This window comes from Mauremys reevesii, linkage group 2 (genome assembly GCF_016161935.1).
Source record: "Mauremys reevesii isolate NIE-2019 linkage group 2, ASM1616193v1, whole genome shotgun sequence".
Classification (NCBI taxonomy): Eukaryota; Metazoa; Chordata; order Testudines; family Geoemydidae; genus Mauremys; species Mauremys reevesii.
The window spans coordinates 102,107,463-102,127,301 of NC_052624.1; the positions used below are offsets into that span (position 1 = coordinate 102,107,463).

At 42.4% G+C, this 19,839-nt stretch overlaps 1 protein-coding gene across 1 annotated transcript in view; it reads left to right on the forward strand.

The window, feature by feature from the left end:
- Positions 1–2,345: 2,345 nt before the first annotated feature.
- The window catches only part of ABCA13 (ATP binding cassette subfamily A member 13), a 285,211-nt gene continuing 267,717 nt past the window's right edge, over positions 2,346–19,839 (forward strand). The window contains exons 1-3 of the mRNA XM_039526065.1: positions 2,346–2,420; positions 13,754–13,847; positions 17,725–17,848. Coding sequence (XP_039381999.1) covers positions 2,352–2,420; positions 13,754–13,847; positions 17,725–17,848 — 287 coding nt within the window. The 5' untranslated portion in view covers positions 2,346–2,351. The remainder of the gene's footprint in view (positions 2,421–13,753; positions 13,848–17,724; positions 17,849–19,839) is intronic.

Here is a 19,839-nt window from a genome sequence, read left to right on the forward strand (position 1 = left end):
AATCAAATGAGATCCTCCTCCCTGCGTGATTCACAGGGGTTGAGTGTTTGCGTTTTGCTTGACCAGCAGCGAGAAAAGGAGTCATTCACAGGGGTTGAGTGTTTGCTTTGCTTGAGAGAAACGGGGGGAGGAGGTAGAGGGGGGGAAAGAGAGTATGTTGGATGCAGGCTGTTTGCAGTTAACAGTAAGGGGGTGGGAAAATTTTCTGATTTTGCACAGTGTCAGTTCCAAAAATCCACTCTCTCTCCCACCCCCCCGGTCCCTGTCACACTGCCCCACACCCCCCTCTTTTGAAAAGCACGTTGCTGCCACTTGAATGCTGGGATAGCTGCCCATAATTCATCACTCCCAACAGCGCTGCAAATGCTGCAAATGTGGCCACACTGCAGCGCTGGTAGCTGTGAGTGTGGCCACACACCAGCGCTGGCCCTGCACAGCTGGACGACCAGCGCTGCAACTACCAGCGCTGCAGATTTGTAAGTGTAGCCATACCCATAGACATGCAACTTGCCCAGGTGACTGCAAACTCCATCTTGTTGAGGGGATGTTACACAGGAGAACAAAGGGATTTCCACCCACAAGAGAAAAAAACTATATAAGGTCCTGGAAATCCCTCCATTTTGTCTTCAGCTGGCTCAAAAGATAGCCTCTCCACCCCAAAGAGATTCCTGAAAGAAACTGGAACAAAGGACAATAACTATGGGGGTGTGAGTGATTGCTGGACCCAGACTAGAAGGAGTCTAGTCTGTAAAAGAAGATTATTGGAACCTCTCTGAGGGTGAGATTTACCTACATTTAGTTTCCTACTGTATTAGGCTTAAACTTGCATGCTTTTGTTTTATTTTGCTTGGTAATTTACTTTGTTCTGTCTGTTACTACTTGGAACCACTTAAATCCTACTTTTTATATTTAATAAAATCACTTTTTGCTTATTAATTAACCGAGAACAAGTAATTAATACCTGGGGGAGCAAACAACTGTGCATATCTCTCTATCAATGTTATAGACGGTGAACAATTTATGAGTTTACCCTGTATAAGCTTTATACAGAGTAAAACAGATTTATTTGGGGTTTGGACCCCATTGGGAACTGGGTATGTGGATGCTGGAGACAGGAGCACTTCTTAAGCTGTTTTCAGTTTAGCCTGCAGCTTTTGGGGGACGTGGTTCAGACCTGGGTCTGTGTTTGTAGCAGGCTAGCATGTCTGGCACAACCAGGCAGGGCACTGAAGTCCCAAGCTGACAGGGAAAATGGCCTCAGAGGTAGTCTCAGCACATCAGGTGGCAGTCCCAAGGGGGTTACTATGACTGAACCCGTCACAGTGATCATTTTGTTTTAAATTAGGAAAAATACTTGTATACAGGCGCCCCACAAAATCTAATAGCCCCAGGCTCACAGGAGAGTTAATCTGGCCCTGGTTATGACTTTTAATATGATAGTTTGAATGTGAAAGTTTGACATTCAGTCATAACAAGTTAATTTGAAAGAGTAACCCACTATTAGATGTTTACAGCTACATATTCTACATCATATACGAAGTAGTAGCTTGTGCAGAAAAATAAATTAAAAGAAATCGCATAAATAAATAAATAAATAAATAAATATCTGAATATATTCTCTAGCTAGAGGCTTGTCCACCTTTACTCTGGTTTTCTCCCCAGTGTTACTACACACTATTATTCTCGCACCTCCCTCATTCGCTGCCCTCCTGTAACACCCCTCCCCTCAGCACACATACACACACATTCCCAAAATTATTCTTTGTTCAGCTGAAATAGCAATAACTGCAGGGCCAGGGATGTTGGAGTGGGTGAAACACACGGCCAGAGCTGGTGGTCAGCGCCCGAAGCCCCATAGCCAGAACTGGGGGCTGGAGCCCACGGTCGGAGCCCAAAGCCCCAGAGCTAGGGGGCCAGAGCCTGAAGCTCCAAGCCAGGAGATGGAGACCAAACCATTGTGGCCAGAGCCTGAGGTTGAAAAGTAACCTAGCTACGAAAATGGAAAGGAGTCTTAAATATCCAATGTTAAATATATGCTGTTTATTGTAATGGCTTGCAGTGATGTCTGTTTCTGGAATGCAAAAGCAAGTGAACGCTAAAACACCCTGAAGGCATTTATATAAAACCATCTGCTTGCTGTTCATCACATTGAGCAGCAAGTAGAAAGATGAGATTCCTCGGTGAACACAGAACAAAAGACAGAAACATAATCAAATCCTTTCTTTCTAAGCAGACACACCTCTTGCACCTTTTCTATGTGCTGGAATTAACTAGTTCCTGGTCAGGTGACTAAGAGTTAAAGGTCTTTAAATACCCACTCTTTAAGTGGCTGGGGAAAAAGACACAGCAATATGGGGCGTTCTGTTCACCAGTTCAAGGCGCTGTTCTGGAAGAATTGGCTCTGCCGGCTTAGACAACCGGTAAGTTTTTGCAAATGCTTAACACAGGGATTTTTTTTCTCCCCTGCATTTCTGTGGAAGTGAGTGTGTCTGTTATTTCAACTCTTCCCTTTGCCTCAGAGAATAATAAGTATCAGCTGGCTGAAAATGGTTCATGTTGTGCCTCTGAGTTCCTGATTATTTAAAATAGGAGTAGAGCAGAACCTTGCATTTTAACACTGAAATAGCTGAAAAATTAACACTTTCCAATGTGCAAATTCTAAAGGAAAGTGCTTAAATGCTTTTGAGGAGACGCATTGGATCATTGGGCAGTACTGGTGCTTGCGACACTCCTGGGGATGAAAATTACTTGTCCTTCAGTTTCAAAGTGCACATTGACAATGAGAGAACACTGTTGTAACTGAGATCAGAATGTAGCCTACAAAGGGTTTATAACAAGATGTGGGGCAGAAGAGTGCAAATATTAGCTACAAATATTTTTCCTCCTTTTCCTCTCAATAAGCTCTGATTGATCTGAGTGAACTAAAATAAGCAGAGAAGGCTGGCTGTTACCCTGAAAAGATACAGAAAATCAAAATAATGCTCAGTTGAAGAGAGGAAATGCTTTTCTTTGCCCCACCATGACTGACGTGCGACTGTCATTTTTCAACAGTGGTAAAAGAAGGACTCTTCCTGTGATGTTAGAATTTTGTATTAAAAAATAGTGTCACTGTAATTGATGGTTTGTCATTGTTTCCCTTGTCAGTGCTGATTTGGGGATTCACAATGATGCATGTTGGCTGTTTTAAATAGGATCAGCCTGATAAATCAACATACTGCTTTTCATCTCAGAAAATGTTAATGTAAATATGATCAGCAATCTTTGATTTAGAAAGAGACGGTCCCTCCATCCCCTTAAAAATCTTGGGATTACAAGTGATTTTTTTTCTTTGTGAAGGAACTTTCAACTTTATTGATAATTTCTTCCTTGACTTGCTCTCTTCTCCAAATGTTGTGACTCTGTTCTGGGTCTCCCTTCTTTAACCACTGCCTCCTTTGGTAGCTTTTTATCCTACCAACTTCCCCTCCTTGTTGGTATACTGCCCTCTGCTCATTCCTATCCTCTCACTTTTTCTATAGGGGATTTCCTCCACCTCAATGATTTCAGCTAATATTTCTATGCAGATAACTCTTAAAACTACCTCTATATCGCTGGCTTCTTCACTTTTGCTCTTCAGATGCTATCTAGTAATCTGGTAGCAGTCCTCAATGGGCCAAATTCATTTTGGGTATAACTCCACTGAAGTGACTACAATTATACCAGGGCTAGATTTGTCACATAGGTCCAAAACAGATTGTCTCAATTTTCTTTCCAAGCCCTCTTCTCTCACTAAGGGGATTTATCACTCATGATTTCTCATCTCCCAACATCACTACCACATCAGATATTTAAATACCATGGCTCTGAGCACAATATAAAAACATATGCAATTGGGTGTCATCTTCAACTTCTCTCTGTTCTTTTCCCTCATGTCCAGAATCTCCTAAATCTTGTAGTGTCTTCCTCCATAATATTATTAATATACATCCTTTCTACTGAGCTGCTTGTCTTTGTCTTCATCATCTTTCCATATGTGCTGTGACATGATTTTTTTTGATGCAATATGATCATGTCTCCATGCCATATCTTGATGGCATAAAATCACGATGTGAAACAAACTCTCAAAAAGAGCAACCCTTGCATGCAGTTCATTCATCACTTCCAAATCCAGGTGTAGTGTTTGGTTGTGTACCATGTAAGTCTTGCACATATTTAAATACACACAATAAGGTTTACCCAAGCACAGAGAGTAAAGTAGAAATTTTGCTTAGATACCTCAGAAGAGTGTTGTAAGGTTCAGTTTAATTAATGTATGTAAATATTCTTTTCCACATAGATCCTTATACCGAACTCATTACTATATTATCTGAGATCCTCAAATGGAAAACCTTAGGAAAGTGCAAAGAAGAAATTAGCATTCCAACTAATACTGACTGTTAGAATAATTGTTTTTTAGAATTATCAGTAGTTTCATGTTACTTTTAAGTCTTCTAGTGCCAGTAGAGTTCCTGGGTTGGTAGAGGGCAGCTGTAAAAATAATACAAATATATTGTATGACTACCAGCTTCCATGCCATACTGTGAAATAATCAGACATTCAGACAAAATATGAACAATCTAATTTCATTGAGAGTTCAGTATAAATTAGACACTAAAATACTAGTCCTGTGCATTCTACTGGGAGTCTACCATATTTCATGGCAAAAAACAATTGGTTTGGGGATATTTAATCTCTTTAGAGCCCTCTTACTATGGTTTATAGCCAAAGAGAGACCTATTAAATTTCTGCCCATGTTTTTCATGCTATTGCATTTGCTTGTTATTTATCTTGGGTTCAAAGGACATAGTGCAGGGGCTCTCCACACGTTTGTGTGAGTATGTGAATTCTTTCTCTGGAAGATGGGAGATACAGTTCCAGTGCAACCGCTATTACAGCTCATAGGCTTCAGTAGAATCTGGACCTTTGGAGCTCTCTCTATACATGGTTTTAGGCAAGTGGATTGATAAAGTCATGTATCCAGTAGCCCCATGACCTCCCATCCCCTCAGTCAAATCCAGAGCTTAAAGTGCGACAGATCGAAAGGAGTCACAGACCCACAAATAAAATTTCTACCACTTCAGCGAGGTCACTGAGGGGGCACATCACAGCCCTGCCGGGGGAAAACCTTTCTGATCTGGAGCTTTCCCCACTTCCCAAATTCCCAGGGCAGAGCAACCACTCAGGGCTGCTGCAAGATGCAGGCAGAGCTCTTCACTCCCATACCTGCTCAGGAGCCGAAGCTGTTCTCCTCCCGCTTCTGCTCCTGTGAGGGAGCAGAATGAGCCCAGCAGCTCAGGGCAGCTCTGCTCCTTCCTTCCCTTCCCTTCCCTTCCCGAAACACCCGGCCTGGAAAGAGGGAGGCGGACCCTTCTGCAGCCTCTCCTCCCAGGCCTGGAAGCTGCAGGAGAAGCTGCAGAAAGAATTACCATGGATCACTGCTCTGCACTATGTATAGGGCAGGGTTGCGCAGTCCCTCCTGCTGTCCTCTCTGCATTCTCTGTCCCACACACTAAGGGTACCACTACACAATAAGCCCTACTGCAGCACAGCTTCAGCCCTGCACTTATGCCGCTGTAGTGCTATAGTGTAGACACTTGCTACAGGAATGTAAGGAATTTTTTCATCGATCATAGTAAATCTACCCCCCTTGAGAGGCAGTAGCTAGGCTCATGGAAGAATCCTTCCATTGACCTAGCAGTGTCTACAAAGGGACTTAGGCCTGTATAATTTTAGGGGCTTAGGTCAATGTGAGTTCTTCTTGCCGCTGAGTGACGTTCACCTAAGTTTTAGGTGTAGATCAGGCCTGAGACTGGCAATTTCTGTATGTGTACGGCATGCCACACCCACAAGTAGCGGCAGAATTTGGTCCAATATATGTAAATCACTGAATCCCATTGAGCCCAGATGTCAGTGAATTTATGAATGGTGCTGTAGCATAATCTGTGTTTGCTGAAGAGTCTTGTAATTGAATAAAGTTCAAAAATGAATTTATGCAGTGCCGTATTTTAGCCTGCATGTCACCAAAATACATAAGGAGGGTCTCCATTAGGAAACTTTAAAAATTATGGAAACTTAAAGACAGCAAATCTCACCAAAACACATCAGCTTAAAATTTTGCTTTGGAGAGGAGTTGCAAGTGATGCCAACTTGTTCAAGAACCCTGAGTGGAAATCCTGGGGCCTACTGAAGTCAATGTCAGTGTCCCTAGCCTCTGTTTATATGAGGCTGGGAATGGGTGACAGGGGATGGATCACTTGATGATTATCTGCTCTGTTCATTTCCTCTGGAGAACCTGGCATTGGTCACTGTTGGAAGATAGGCTACTGGGGTAGATGGACCGTTGGTCTGACGCAATATGGCCGTTCTTATGTTCAATGGCAGTTTGGCTATTGATGTCGGGATTTCTCCCTCCTCCTCGCAAAAACTCAGCTCTTTATATATTTTACTGGTTTTAGTAGTACCCATCACTATGACAGAGAGGGCTTTAACTGCAAAGAATAAGAATTTTTTGTAAAATATTACTGCCAATATGAAAGACTAAGAAGAAGCCAAAATCAGTTAATTAAATGAAATAAATTAGCTGTCTTGGCCCCATTGACTTCAATGGGCTTTGGATCAGGCCATGTATCATGCCCCAAAGGAATTGAGAGCAGGGTTTTGATGGGCTACCAGGAAGAATGAATTCCAGAGGTTAAGAGCCTTCAGCTGAGAAAGCCCTGCCACTTCTTGGCTATCCGAAATATGGGTTACTCTGGCATTTAATACAGCAAATTTTCAATACATGGTATAGTCTAATTAACCGGAGATGATTGAAGGAAGGGAGTGCCAGTATTTTGCACGTTTCTTTATCTATCTGGGTAAACTCATGTTAAACTCTGGGGTCAAAAGCCTCTCTAAGTGTGGCATATAAGAATAAACAGCATTCTGAATTGCTGGGAAATGTGGTTCTCCCTTGTCTTTGTCAGAGGACAATTTAACTTAATATAATTCATGGCTTTCTATTGTTGCGAAAGAATAGAATTGATCTGTTTCTATCCCATAATTTCCTTAAAACCATTACTATAAAGGACAAGGGAAGCTCACGGTATTCATGATATGCTATACCTCAGTTTTAGTAATAGAATATTGTGATTTTTTTAAGGTCACTTATCTTCTCCCCCAATGGGTTTCAATCACATTTGTTCTTTCCTTTCAAAGTGGCCTTTATGATGGTGATAAGCTCTTATTTCTATCCCATTATGCCCGCTAATGCAAACACATATTTCTCATCAAGACATTTAATCCCCTGTGGTTTCCACTTGAAATTTTTTCCTTGTGGGTGGAATCCTGGCCCCATTGAAGTCAATGGCAAAATTCCTGTTGACTTCTATGGGCCAGGATTTCACCCCATATAATGAAATGTACACACAGGACCAGATCCTTGGGACTGGCCCTTATGGGCTTAATGCAGCTTGGGTATGAGTGGGCATGAAGATTAGTTTCAACCACTTTCACACCTCCCAAATGCAGTGGCTGCTGGGGGCTAGGTTGGTCCTCAGGCATAACTTAGAGTCTCAGGACTGCTCCAAGTTGTAATGGGAACCACCATGCATCCTGTGCTGGGGGCTGAGAGATAGAGTTCCCTGGAATTGGCTACAGCAGCTCCATACTATCTAGGTATTCCTTTATACCTGTTTTTTGGCCAGGTGTCTGTCACCGGAACAATATAAAGCATGCGAACTAGGCTGAGACTCTGGTGCACAGGGCTCGCTGCCTTGAGTTCACATTTGGTGCAGCTGACTTTGTAGCTACCAAGCCCAACAGGCTTTTTAATTATTTGTGTGCATATGTAGCACAGGTGGTGACAAGACAAGAAGACAAAGAGAATCACTGCACCTAGGAACTTACTCTCGAAAGATGGATCAGGGTGAGCCAGAGGATAGGGAAACTGAACTAGGAGTTACGGACTTGAATTCTTTTCCTGGCTCTCCTACAGGCTAAAGGTGTGATCTTGGTGAAGTTACTTAATCCTAGCTGCGCCCTGGTTTTCCCAACTATAAAATGGGGCTAATAATAATGAATATCCCCTTTATGAACCTCTTTGAGATGTGTGGCTAAAACCATGATGTAAATTCCAAGTATTATTTTTAATTATTGTCATTATGAATTACATGGATGGCCCAACAAGAAGAGATAACAGATGAGTATATTTTGGGAGTCCATTATGAACAGTGATTTTTAATATAGTAGAGCCTAGAGCCCCATCCAATCTTGGAGCCCCATCATGCTAGGCGCAGTGCATACATATAGTAAGAGATAGTTCCTGCCTCAAAGACTTTACAATCTAAATGGACAAAAAAGTGGGTGGGAGATAGGGAGTAGCATTATCCCATTTTACAGATGAGGAACTGTGACACAGAAAGTAACTTGCCCAAAATCATATAGGAATTCTATGGCAGAGATGCTGCAGCTCCTGTGGCGTGGTTCCCGGCCATTGGGAAGTGAAAAGCCGGCACTTGGGGTGGGGGCAGTGTGCAGAGCCCCCTGGCTGCCCCTATGTGTAGGAGGTGGAGAAGAGACACGCCACTGCTTCCGGGAGCCGAGTGGAGCCATGGCATGGCAGGCCGATCGGACTTTTAACGGCCCTGTTCAGCAGTGCTGACCAAAGATGCTAGTGTCCCTTTTTGATAGGGCATTCCAGTTGAAAACCAGACACCTGGCAACCCTAGCCTATGCCTTTAATTACAACACTAATGTTCTTTCCCACCTCATCCAATATGACAGTTGTTTGGGGTCCAGTTCTGTTAACCTTACTCATGCTGAATAGTATCCTAATCTACCCCACCATTTTCATATTGATTTAAGAGAGTGAGACATCACCACTCACGTGTGTAGAAAGCATACAGAAAAGAGGAGTGCACATGACTAAAGCAAATCCATTTTCACATTTTAGCAAATGCTCACATAGTTATACTCTATTCAAAAGTCTCCTTTGTCTAACGTAAATATTGAACAGACATCTTTTAACCTAGGGAAACTACAAAATGTCAGGATGGCGTGCATTTCCTTGTACAAAGATTTCAAAGACCTTGGCCAATATTTGTCCTTTGCATTCTATAGTCAGTCCACTTCTTTTCCTGTTTAATCACCAACTCGACCCTTGTTCTCTGTTGTTTTGACCTTATAGAGGCTCCTATTTCTCCCCCTAGTCTGAGGTGTAGAAGGGCACATATAAAAATAAAATGGCTAGAAAAGCCCCAAAAGCAGTGCAACAAGGGAGTTTAGCTATAACAGCAACAAACAGGGTATGATTCTCTGTGAAGAAGGACTGTGGATTCTAGCTGATCTGTCAAGATCAGTGGGTACTGTGATCTTAAGCCTGGTCTACACTAGAAAATTGGGTCGATTTAACTATGTCAGTCATGTGTGTTAAAAATCCATGCCCCTGAGCAGCATAGTTTAGCTGTCCTAAGTCCCTGTGTAGACAGTGCTAGGTTGACAGAAGAATTCTTCCATTGACCTAGCTACCACCTCTCGGGTAAATGGATTACCTATTCCAATCAGAGAATCCCTCCCGTTGGCATAGGTAGTGTCTACACAGAAACACTACAGCAGCACGGCTGTGCTGCTGTAGTGTTTTAAGTGTAGACAAATCCTGAGTCAGCCAGTTCCACAGGTGGTTGAAAGGTGGATGGGTGGGTAATAGAGAGGGATAAATAAACCCTCTGCTTAGACAGAAAGATCAGGTAAAAACATTGCAAGCCTAAACACACAAACAGTTCTAAGTCTCCCCATATGTGTGAGAAGCTCACAGGAGGGACAATCTGGCTCATTGCATTTGATTTACTCATACAAATGGAGCTTGTTCAATTGGAGGAATTTCACTTCTTTTAACTTCCATCAGGGCATTACTTCTGTGGGTCATGCCCAGGACATCTCTTTCCCACATACAAGATAAAGTTGTTGGCCAGTCAAGTGGCCTTTAAAAACAATCACTTTTCATAATCACTGTATCGTGAACATCCAAGCTCATTGGTTGACTAACAATAGCATGAACAAATGACACAAAGTTAAAAACAAATCTTATGGGATACTGGGTTAATTCTGGTTGATATTTATTTCCAGAAAGTTTTTGTCATGAGGCATTCCACTATCAAATACATCATGCTGCCCCTGATATTCCAGTTTGTATCAGATGTAGTCATCTGTCTCTTATGTCACTATGCCAAAGCCAATTATGCCCTATTTATAATTTTGTACTTTGTAATTTTATTGCATACAAATAGCTATATTAAAAAACATTAAGGTTGCAAAGTCAAGCACTCAAAAGTTAGGAAATACCAGAATTAAGATTGCACGTGCACTATGTCTCCGTCTTTAATGACATGTTTTTGTACTATTTTATCCACACGAGCCTTGACTTACTCAGTGCACAGGATGCCCAGCCAGTCCCAGACTCCCCTCCAGTCTCAGTTTTCTCTCTCTCTTCCAGTTGGCTTCCAGTCCCCCCATCACCTTATTTTCTTTCCTAGCTCCCAGTCCTCCTGTGCAGACATCTCAGTCTCTCCCACATCCCCATTCTGGCTACAAGTCCCAGTTTCTCTTCTCCATCCTACAGGTCTCCAATCACAGCCTCCACATACCCCCAGGCTCCTTGCCCGAATCTACACCCTTTTCCATCTGCCCTAGGTTCAGTAGTTCTCCATTCTGCATTTGAGTCAGGAGGCTTCCTTCTCCCTGCTGCCTGGGATCCAGCATGGGCACCATGGAGAGCACAGGAAGCAGACTCCCTCTCCTCTCAATTCTGGTGCCCAGCCCCACTGTGGCTTCTTGCAGCTGGACAATAACTGCAGGGAAAGTTCTGCTCAACCCTTATACCCTTGGCTGGAACATGCCCAGTGCAGATGGAATCTTCAGAGGAGCATTTAGCTGCCAAACTCCAACAAATCTGGATGTAGCATTTGAGAACTGAGATTTTTGAAAGTCTCATAACTTAGCCAAATTTAGGTGGATTTTCACAGGGGTGGCAAAAGGCACATTCCTGATACAAAGACCATTCCCCTGCCAAATTTCAGGTTCCTGCTCCAATACATGGGAGAGTTATCACCTCGGAAAGAAAACAAACATTTTAACAGGGGCAAAACAACATTGTTCTTAGAAGCGGCTGAACTGCTTTAGCTGAAACTTTCCAAAATAATTCAGCCTGAAACAGACACCCAACATAGGAAATCTCAGACCAAGCAGTTAAAAGTTTTGCAAAGTTATAAGCAACGGAAAACAGCGTATTTTCATCAGAAATGTTGGACAACCTTAAATATAGGCAGTAATACCATCTCTACCCATTGTCATAGTGGAGGATCTCATGTGTTCTATAGTTGTCCAATAGATATTACCGAAGAGATCTCTAACACAATTCAGTGATCCCTTATCTCATGTATTTCTATAAAGTTTTTTGTTCTAAATCTCTGTTTAAGACCACTTGTGTGCTGAGTAGAGTACAGTAACTCCTCACTTAAAGTTACCCTGGTTAACGTTGTTTTGTTGTTACATTGCTGATCAATTAGGGAACATGCTCATTTAAAGTGGTGCAGTGCTCCCTTCTAACATCATTTGGCAGCCGCCTGCTTTGTCCGCTGCTTGCAGGAAGAGCAGCCCATTGCAGCTAGCTGGTGGGGGCTTGTAACCAGGGTGGACTGGCAGCCCCTCTATCAATCAGCTCCCCGCTCCCGTAAGTTCCCCGTGCAGCAGCTGCCCAGCAGGCTATCAAATGCCGGCAGTTCAGCTGTCCCTCCCCACCACTGCCATGTGCTGCTCCTGCCCTCTGCCTTGGAGTTGCTCCCAGAGACTCCTGCTTGCTGTGCAGGAGGGATGGGGGGGTGCTAATGTCAGGGTGTCCCCCTCCCTCCTGCTCCTGCACCCCGCTTACCCATTCTCCATATAGAGCAGGGAGGGTACACTGACGGAGAGAGACATAGAGAGCTTGGCGCAGCAGCTGCTGATCCACTTAAAAAGACAATGCACTTAAGAGTGGGTCAGCTTACTTAAAGGGGCAGTGTGCATCTCTCTCTCCCACACACAAGGTGTGTGGCTGTCTCTGTCTTCCATGCTGTCTCCCCTCCCTTGTGTTCGTGCTGCCTTGTGTGAGAGGCTACATTAACAACAATGTGTTAACCTTTGAGGGCTCAGCCGAATGCTAGTTCATCATTTAGCAGCAAGGCATTCCCTGGGTAATATCCTTCCCTCTTCCACCCTCTGACTCCATCACCTCAACCAAGCTTCACAATCATCATAGCTGTGAACAGTATTAAATTGTTTGTTTAAAACGTATATTGTGTGTGTATATATATATAATATATAGTTTTTTGTCTGGTGAAAAAAAGTTCCTTGGAACCTAACCCCCGCATTTACATTAATTCTTATGGGGAAATCGGATTTGCTTAACATCGTTTCACTTAACGTCACATTTTTTCAGGAACATAACTACAACGTTAAACGAGGAGTTACTGTATATAAATTAGAAACTGAATATTTTGATTTTGAATCGCTGTTGGTTAAAGGCTTATAGTAGATTAAACTATATATACTTTGAGTTAATCAACTTCTATGAGTATTTGAAATCTTAAAATGATCAGGTGAGCTGCTCTGGTTACAATATCTCACTGTTCAGTGTCTTAAATCATAGCTTAGAAGATATTCTCTGAATTATATTATTTATTAGAGTTGGTTGAAATTTTTCAAATGTTTAAATCTCAAAGAAGCGGAAAATTTGAAAACAAAAATGTAACCCCACCCCTTTGATCAGTTGTATTACTTACATATTTGAGGGTTTATCAGAGAAAGTGTACTTCTGATCTATATTTGTATGCCAGACAGTATAGCATGGGAGAGGATGATGGCATCAAAAGTGTCCTAAAGCACTTCTTTTCCTCTTGTCATTGTAGATCAATCTTGTTTCCAGTGTGGCTAGGCTTATTTTAGTGTAGAAATGGCTGGATTCGCTTTCAGAACACTATTATTGCCAGAATCCAGGCTTGCTCTGCAGGAATCAAAGACCACCCACTCTTATTTTTCTTAGGTTGTCTTTGTAACAATTTGATCTTTTGGAATAGCTTCCCTGATATGGACAGATGATGTAAGTACTGTATCTAGCATTTAAGCTACTAGAGGGAGTAGCCTCAGAAATCCTCAGGTTCAATGTAATGATCATGTCAGGCTTTCATGTTCTGTAATTTTTTTATTCTTTTGTTTTAACATTTATTGTGATTCTGCCCTATTTAACTGCTTCTGAAACACTACTTTGTTACTGAAAACCTTGCATATGGGGATCCTAATGCTCTTTACAAAGCTGGCTGGTTGATATCATCCCCATTTTGCAGCTGGAGCAACTGAGGCATGAAGATGACTTGCTTTCATCTATCCTAAACTACTTTTCTAGATTTTGGAGAACAGTGTGCCTGTTTCATTCTATTAGTTATTTTGTATAGGTGTAAAAGAAAAGATTCATGAAAATACTGTAAATAACAAGACGATGGCCTTTACTCGCAAGCTCTGAAATCAGTGTTCTTTGCTCCATAATAAAAAGATGTGTTTCTACTTAGAAGTAAGTTTTAAACAAAACAGAATCTGGTTTAATAGTTTCTTTTGTATGGCATCTGTACTGGAATATTAATTTTGTGGTCCGTGTAATAACGTATATTTGTATGGTGCAGTTCAATATCTACAATGCTGATATTATTGTTTTGGGTTTACTCTTCAGGTGCTGTCTCTGTCTGAAGTACTCTGGCCATGCATCCTGTTCCTAATTCTGGCTGCAATTCGCATCCAGCAACCTTCAAAACACAAGGAAAACTGTATGTTTCATGTTTAATCTTCATGTTTTGCACATCTGTAGACAATATTCTAAAGAGGGCTTCATAATAAGGAAATATCAGTAGATTAAACCATGAGGGCCTGAATCAAAGCCCATTGACTTAATTGGGATTTGGATCAGGCCCTACATTAGTTTTGTCTTGTGTCCTATAAAATTATAATATTGAGTCCCCCTGCAATCTATAGTTCTTTCTGCTTCAATCTTTTCAAGCATTATCTTACCTAAAACAGTGTGGTAGATGTTACTATGCTATGTTTTATTTAGTTGCTGCAGTTCTATAGGATTTGGGCATGGCCTTATTTTATAACCTGTATAAATGGCATCTTGGGTTCAACCCACACATTCTCAACTTCCTAGAAGAGTGATGTAGTACAATGTCTTTTAAAACAAGGAATAGAACAGGGATCGGCAGCCTTTGGCACATGGCCTGTCAGGGAAATCTGCTGGCGGGCCGGGACGGTTTGTTTACCGGCAGCATCCACAGGTTCGGCCAATCGCAGCTCCCACTGGCTGCAGTTCACAGTTCCAGGCCAATGGGGGCTGCGGGAAGCTGTGTGGGCCAAGGGATGTGCTGGCTGCCACTTCCCGCAGCCCCCATTGGCCTGGAACGGCGAACCGTGGCCAGTGGGAGCTGCGATCGGCCGAACCTACGGATGCTGCCGGTAAACAAACCGTCCCAGCCCGCCAGCAGATTTCCCTGATAGGCTGCATGCCAAAGGTTGCTGATCCCTTGAATAGAAGATACAACAAAAGAAACAATGAAAATCAGTCACACCATTGTAAATGATCCGGTATTTAAGACTGACGTGTAAAACCTATTTCCTTGTAAAAGGCTTATGAGTCCTGAAACCATGGATATCTTTCTTTATGCTTGTTTATTAATTAACCACACACAGCTTTGAGCTATATAAAAAACCTTTAGATTTAGTGGCGTTAATTAAGCCTGGTGTCAGAAGCAGTATTCCAAATGCTGCATCGTGACGTGTCTGGCCTCTTGGTATTTATCTAGTGTCAATATAACACCCACTCTCTCTGTCTAATTCATCATTCTATTGAATGGAACATACTCCTATAAATTGGAATAGTGACTTTTACTAGTAACTTTGTTTTCACAATTCTCCAGATAGAAACTGATATTGTTAAGTAATGCTTCATTCTTTGGAGATGACTGAGACTCATGGTGCATGTTCAATCAGTTTTAACTTTGATAGTTGCATTTGTAATTTGATAACGTACATTCATAGAATGACATTAACCCTGAAGGATTTCAGTGTGTGGCAGTATATATAGAAGGATCATTCATTCATGAAGTTCTTACATGTCTCTAAAGAACCTAGCACACAGTTCTATTAATAAGGAGATAGGAAGTGAAGAATATCTTCTCCAAACTATGGGGGCATTTAAGAAAACTGAACATAATTACACAAGTTGGCATGTTACTGGGACAATTTTGTGAAAAGTGCCTTGGGATATTATAATGCCCATGAATGGGAAGCGTCTACACCTCCTCTGCTTTGCTTGTTAGAACTGATATGTTTGTATGTATAAAAGAGAACACAACTATTTTTTTTTTTGGGAAGAAATCTTTGTGGACCAAATTTTGCTGTCAGTTACACTTTTGGAAATTAATGGTAACGCCCCACTGAATTCAATGGAGTAACTGAATTTTCACTAGCGTAGCTGAGGGCAGAATTTTGTTCTGCTGTCTACAGAGTATGCTATTTTGGTAAGCTTGCAGGATCAGGGCCAATATTACAGTCTCAGTAAAATTTAGAAACTGTCAAACCTATTTAAGATGGGTGGTTTTCAAAATGGTGTTGGTCATACAGAGCTAGAACTAGGCCTTATGTTTGTATGAAGCAGGCTAATACACTTTCTGGGGAGCTATGCAGTGGCGTCTCTATGTTGCTTAACTGGTAGTGCAATTTCTAGTGATATATGTCTCAAAAATAATGATCTTTCAGTTCCAACAAAACTAGCTTGGTTTTTCTTCAGGTACTATGGAATATTTGAATATACAGTTTCTCCAGTTCTTCCACTTCTGTTGTGAACATTCAATAGGAGTGTTATGTCCAGGCCTAATTCAGCTTGGGTAACTCATTGTAGCTATTTCTCCAGCAATTCAATTACATGAAATACTCTCCATTTCCTGCCCAAAGGTTCCTACATAGCTCTGGCTGTCAAACTGGGGCCTTACATGGGAAGAATGGACAGGTTTCGCAGTTATTCACTAGAGTCTCGGCTTTATTTAAAAACAAACAAACAAACATACAAAGAAAAAACACCATTCAAAATGTGAACCAAAGTGTAACTAGTGCAGCAGTGTCTGCATGAGTTTGCAGAAAGTCTGAAACAATAGCTCTGAAGGACAAACTGCCCCATTCATTTCAATGAGTAGTAGCTCAAATGCCAGTGATGATACATTAAATGTCAACATTGTTAATTATTTCACTGCTCATTAAATCATGGAAGGAAGCAAAGGACATATTTTATTAGGAAGACTTGCACAGTCTACTCTAAATAACCGGTCATTTTGGGTAGGCCAAAAACAAACACACAGTGAGGTTGCGGAAGAGTGACTGGTTTCATTTTCCTAAAGGGGAGCTCAGCTTTCAAAAGTTTGGAAAGTGTTGCTCTGTGCTCTTAAACTGTTGTCATACTGAACTCCAGCAGTGCCTACGTTTCAGTACTGGGTGAATCATTTATAAATGGAATGCATGGTGGTGCAGTATAAAGGTTTTATCAAGAGATTGCAATAGCTGCATTTCTCACAAAGTGTTGTCAGGGCCGCCCGGGGGGGGGAGGGGGCAAGAGGGGCAATTTGCCCCAGGCCTCGGGCCCCACAGGGGCCCCCATGATAGTTTTTCAGGGCCCCTGGAGCAGGGTCCTTCACTCGTTCCGGGGGGGGGCTGGAAAACTCTTGCGGGGCCAGGCCCAGGAGCTTCTTCTGCTCCCGGTCTTCTCCGGCTGGGGGTCCTTCCGCTCCGTGGCGGAAGGACCCCCCGCTGGCGAATTACCGCCAAAACGGGACCCGCCGCCAAAGTTCAGCTCAGTCTTTGGTGGTAATTCGGCAGCGGGGGGCCCTTCCATTCAGGGACCCGCCGCCGAAGTGCCCCGAAGACCCGCGGTGGGGGCCCCCCGCCGCCGAATTACCGCCGAAGACCGGGCTGCACTTCGGCGGCGGGTCCCGCTTTGGCGGTAATTTGCCGGCGGGGGGGGGGCCCCACCGCAGGTCTTCGGGGCACTTCGGCGGCGGGTCCTGGAACGGAAGGGCCCCCCGCCACTGAAGACCCCAGACCCCCGGAATCCTCTGGGCGGCCCTGAGTGTTGTGGTAAGTAGAGCTGTGTGGAGAAAGATAATTCCATTTCATGGATGATTTCAATATTTCAAAATTTGGTTTTATTCCAATTAGGAACAAAACCCACCATTTAAAAAAAAATCTGAGAAAGGAAATGGAGTTCTGACTCCAGGCAGTCCACTTGGCGGGCTGCTCCATGGCTCTGGCCCTTGAAAGCCCTGAGTTCCCATCTTTGGGGTAGTCCACATGACTGGCTTTCCCACAGCCATGGACCCTCAAACACCTGGGGTCCCTAGCCCTGGGGCAGTCTGCATGGTGGGCTACCCTGGAGCTACATACCTTGGAAGGCTCGACTGCCGAGGACCTGAGCAGATGAGCTGGCAGGAAATCAGGCAAGGTTTTCTCCAGAACACCAGTGAAATTAGCCTGTTTTCACAAAAGGTTCTGTGTCGCAATGTAATTTTTCCAATGAGTTTTAGGGGTGGGGAAGCAATATTACTACTAAAGCTTTATAGCCTTAGTCTCACTGATGTAATTTTGTCTGCTGTTGCTTTTTAGGTTATTTAGAAGCCCGAGATTTGCCAAGTCGGGGCCTTTATCCTTTTGTTCAGAGTCTCTTCTGTAATGTTGGCTCAAGGTGCAAGAACAGCAGTTACACATCTCAGAAAGAACACAGTTTCCGGTAAGATGCACCAATTCATCAGTATTTTTGACTAATGTGTCTTTTCCCCTAAGAAGGGTCATTATTGTCTAGTAGCTAGGAGTTGCAGGAATTTGATTACTGTGGGCTAGATTGCTTCCCCCGGAGTGCTGTGTGAAGAGGGGCAGGGCTCCTTCTGACCTCTCCTTACATTTTTCAGGGTGATTTTGCTCTCCAGAGATAGCAAGGACCTAGCAGTTGCTTCTGACAGGGGCTGCTATTTTGATCTGTCTAAACAAGTCAGGGGAGAAGCTGGGGAGACTTCTTGTGCTCTCCCCAGCCCCCCCTGCTCTCACACAAGACAGATAATTTACCCTTGTTAGAAGTTCTGTCAATACACGATGTGGGGCTGTCCATGGAAGATACTACTATATTTTCATATTTGTGTTTTGGATAGTTTGGGAGTGTCTGAGGTTTTCCAGCTATGGGGTGCAGAGGGAAGAGAGCGGGAATCAAGTACAGCATCTTGAGGGACAAGAACAGAGAGCTGAAGAAGGAAATAGGAAGAGCTAAAGGAGTGGTCAGACAGACAAGAAGAAAATCAATAGAGGGAAAAGTCAAACAGAGGAGAGAAAACCCAAAAGTACGCTTAGATTTTAAACTCTTTGGGGCTTTTTTTGTTCTGTGTTTGAACAGCACCTAGCACGATGGGCTCCTGGTCCAGGAGTAAGGCTCCTAGGTACTACTGCAATACAAATAAATAATAATAAGTAATAAACAGCCACAAAAGAACTGAACTTAAAAAGCTTTCCTGTTTGGTAATAGTTCAACATAGTAGCAAACATGTAAATCATTAATTTACTTTAACATACTGCCGCAGACTGAGAATTATGAATGGAAGTGAGCAGGGTGCTCTCTAGATGACGAGCATAGTTGCAAATAGCCTTTTTTCAGAGTTATATTCAGGGCAAACTGGATAACCAGGTCACTCAGCCAGAACACATTGATTGGTTGTGAATATATATATATATAGAATGAAATTGCTCCCTTATAGCCTTCCAGAGCGAAAAAACTTAATTTTAAAGATAATGTGGAATTTAGCATGGGTCAGGTGTAAAGGTTTCAATGTCACAGTAATATGTCACAACCTTCATGTCCCTTTATTGTTACATGCTATAGTGTTTGGAGTAAATCACATTCCAGTTACTTTATATGTAAGTCGCTGTAAGTTGTTTAAACTGAATAGCTATCCCAGACTGGTAATTTTCCTTACACTGTATTGTAGAATGTACAAAATGGAGCCCTGAAATTACAGTTTATTTTAGTTCTCTACAACACAAATCAGTGCTAAAATAAAAGTGCATTATGCCTCGACATAGACTTTGTATTTAAAAAAAAAATCAAGTTTTTTTCTGTTCTGTCTGAGGTGGTTGGAAGCTCCTGATATTAAAACATGACACTCATATAGTGAAGTACTTAACTGTGAACTACCTTGATTGTCTGTGCTGCATGAGTATTGCACAGCTCTGACTATAAGCTCAGAGTCACAACTCAGCTTAGTGTAAAAACGGGAAAAGATTTCCTGGAAGCAGAGTTTCTTCCATTCTAGAGGATCTAGTGAGGAATTTGGTGGGATATTCCAAGGATTTTAAAAAGTTGATTCAGAAATAATACCTATGTATAGATAGAGATATATAGATGCTAGATTTATGGCTGAGAAGCATGAAGCACACAGCCTACTCAGGTGAAAAGTTGGCATAAAGTTCATATGAGAACAGTCTGCTCCAGGTCAGTCCGCCAGTATAAATTAGATCAACCTGAGGGCTTCTCTGAGTTATGCTGGCTGTCAATAGCCTCTAGATTTCAAGTGCTGGCATAAATGTTATGTAGAGGTTCCTCATTAGGTTGCATGGCCCAGTTATTCCTCAATTTTCTGGTGCTTATGCTCAAGATATGCTTTTTTAACTAAAAAGGACGATTTAAAGTAGGGGATTAATTGCACTGTTAAACAATAATAGAATACCATTTATTTA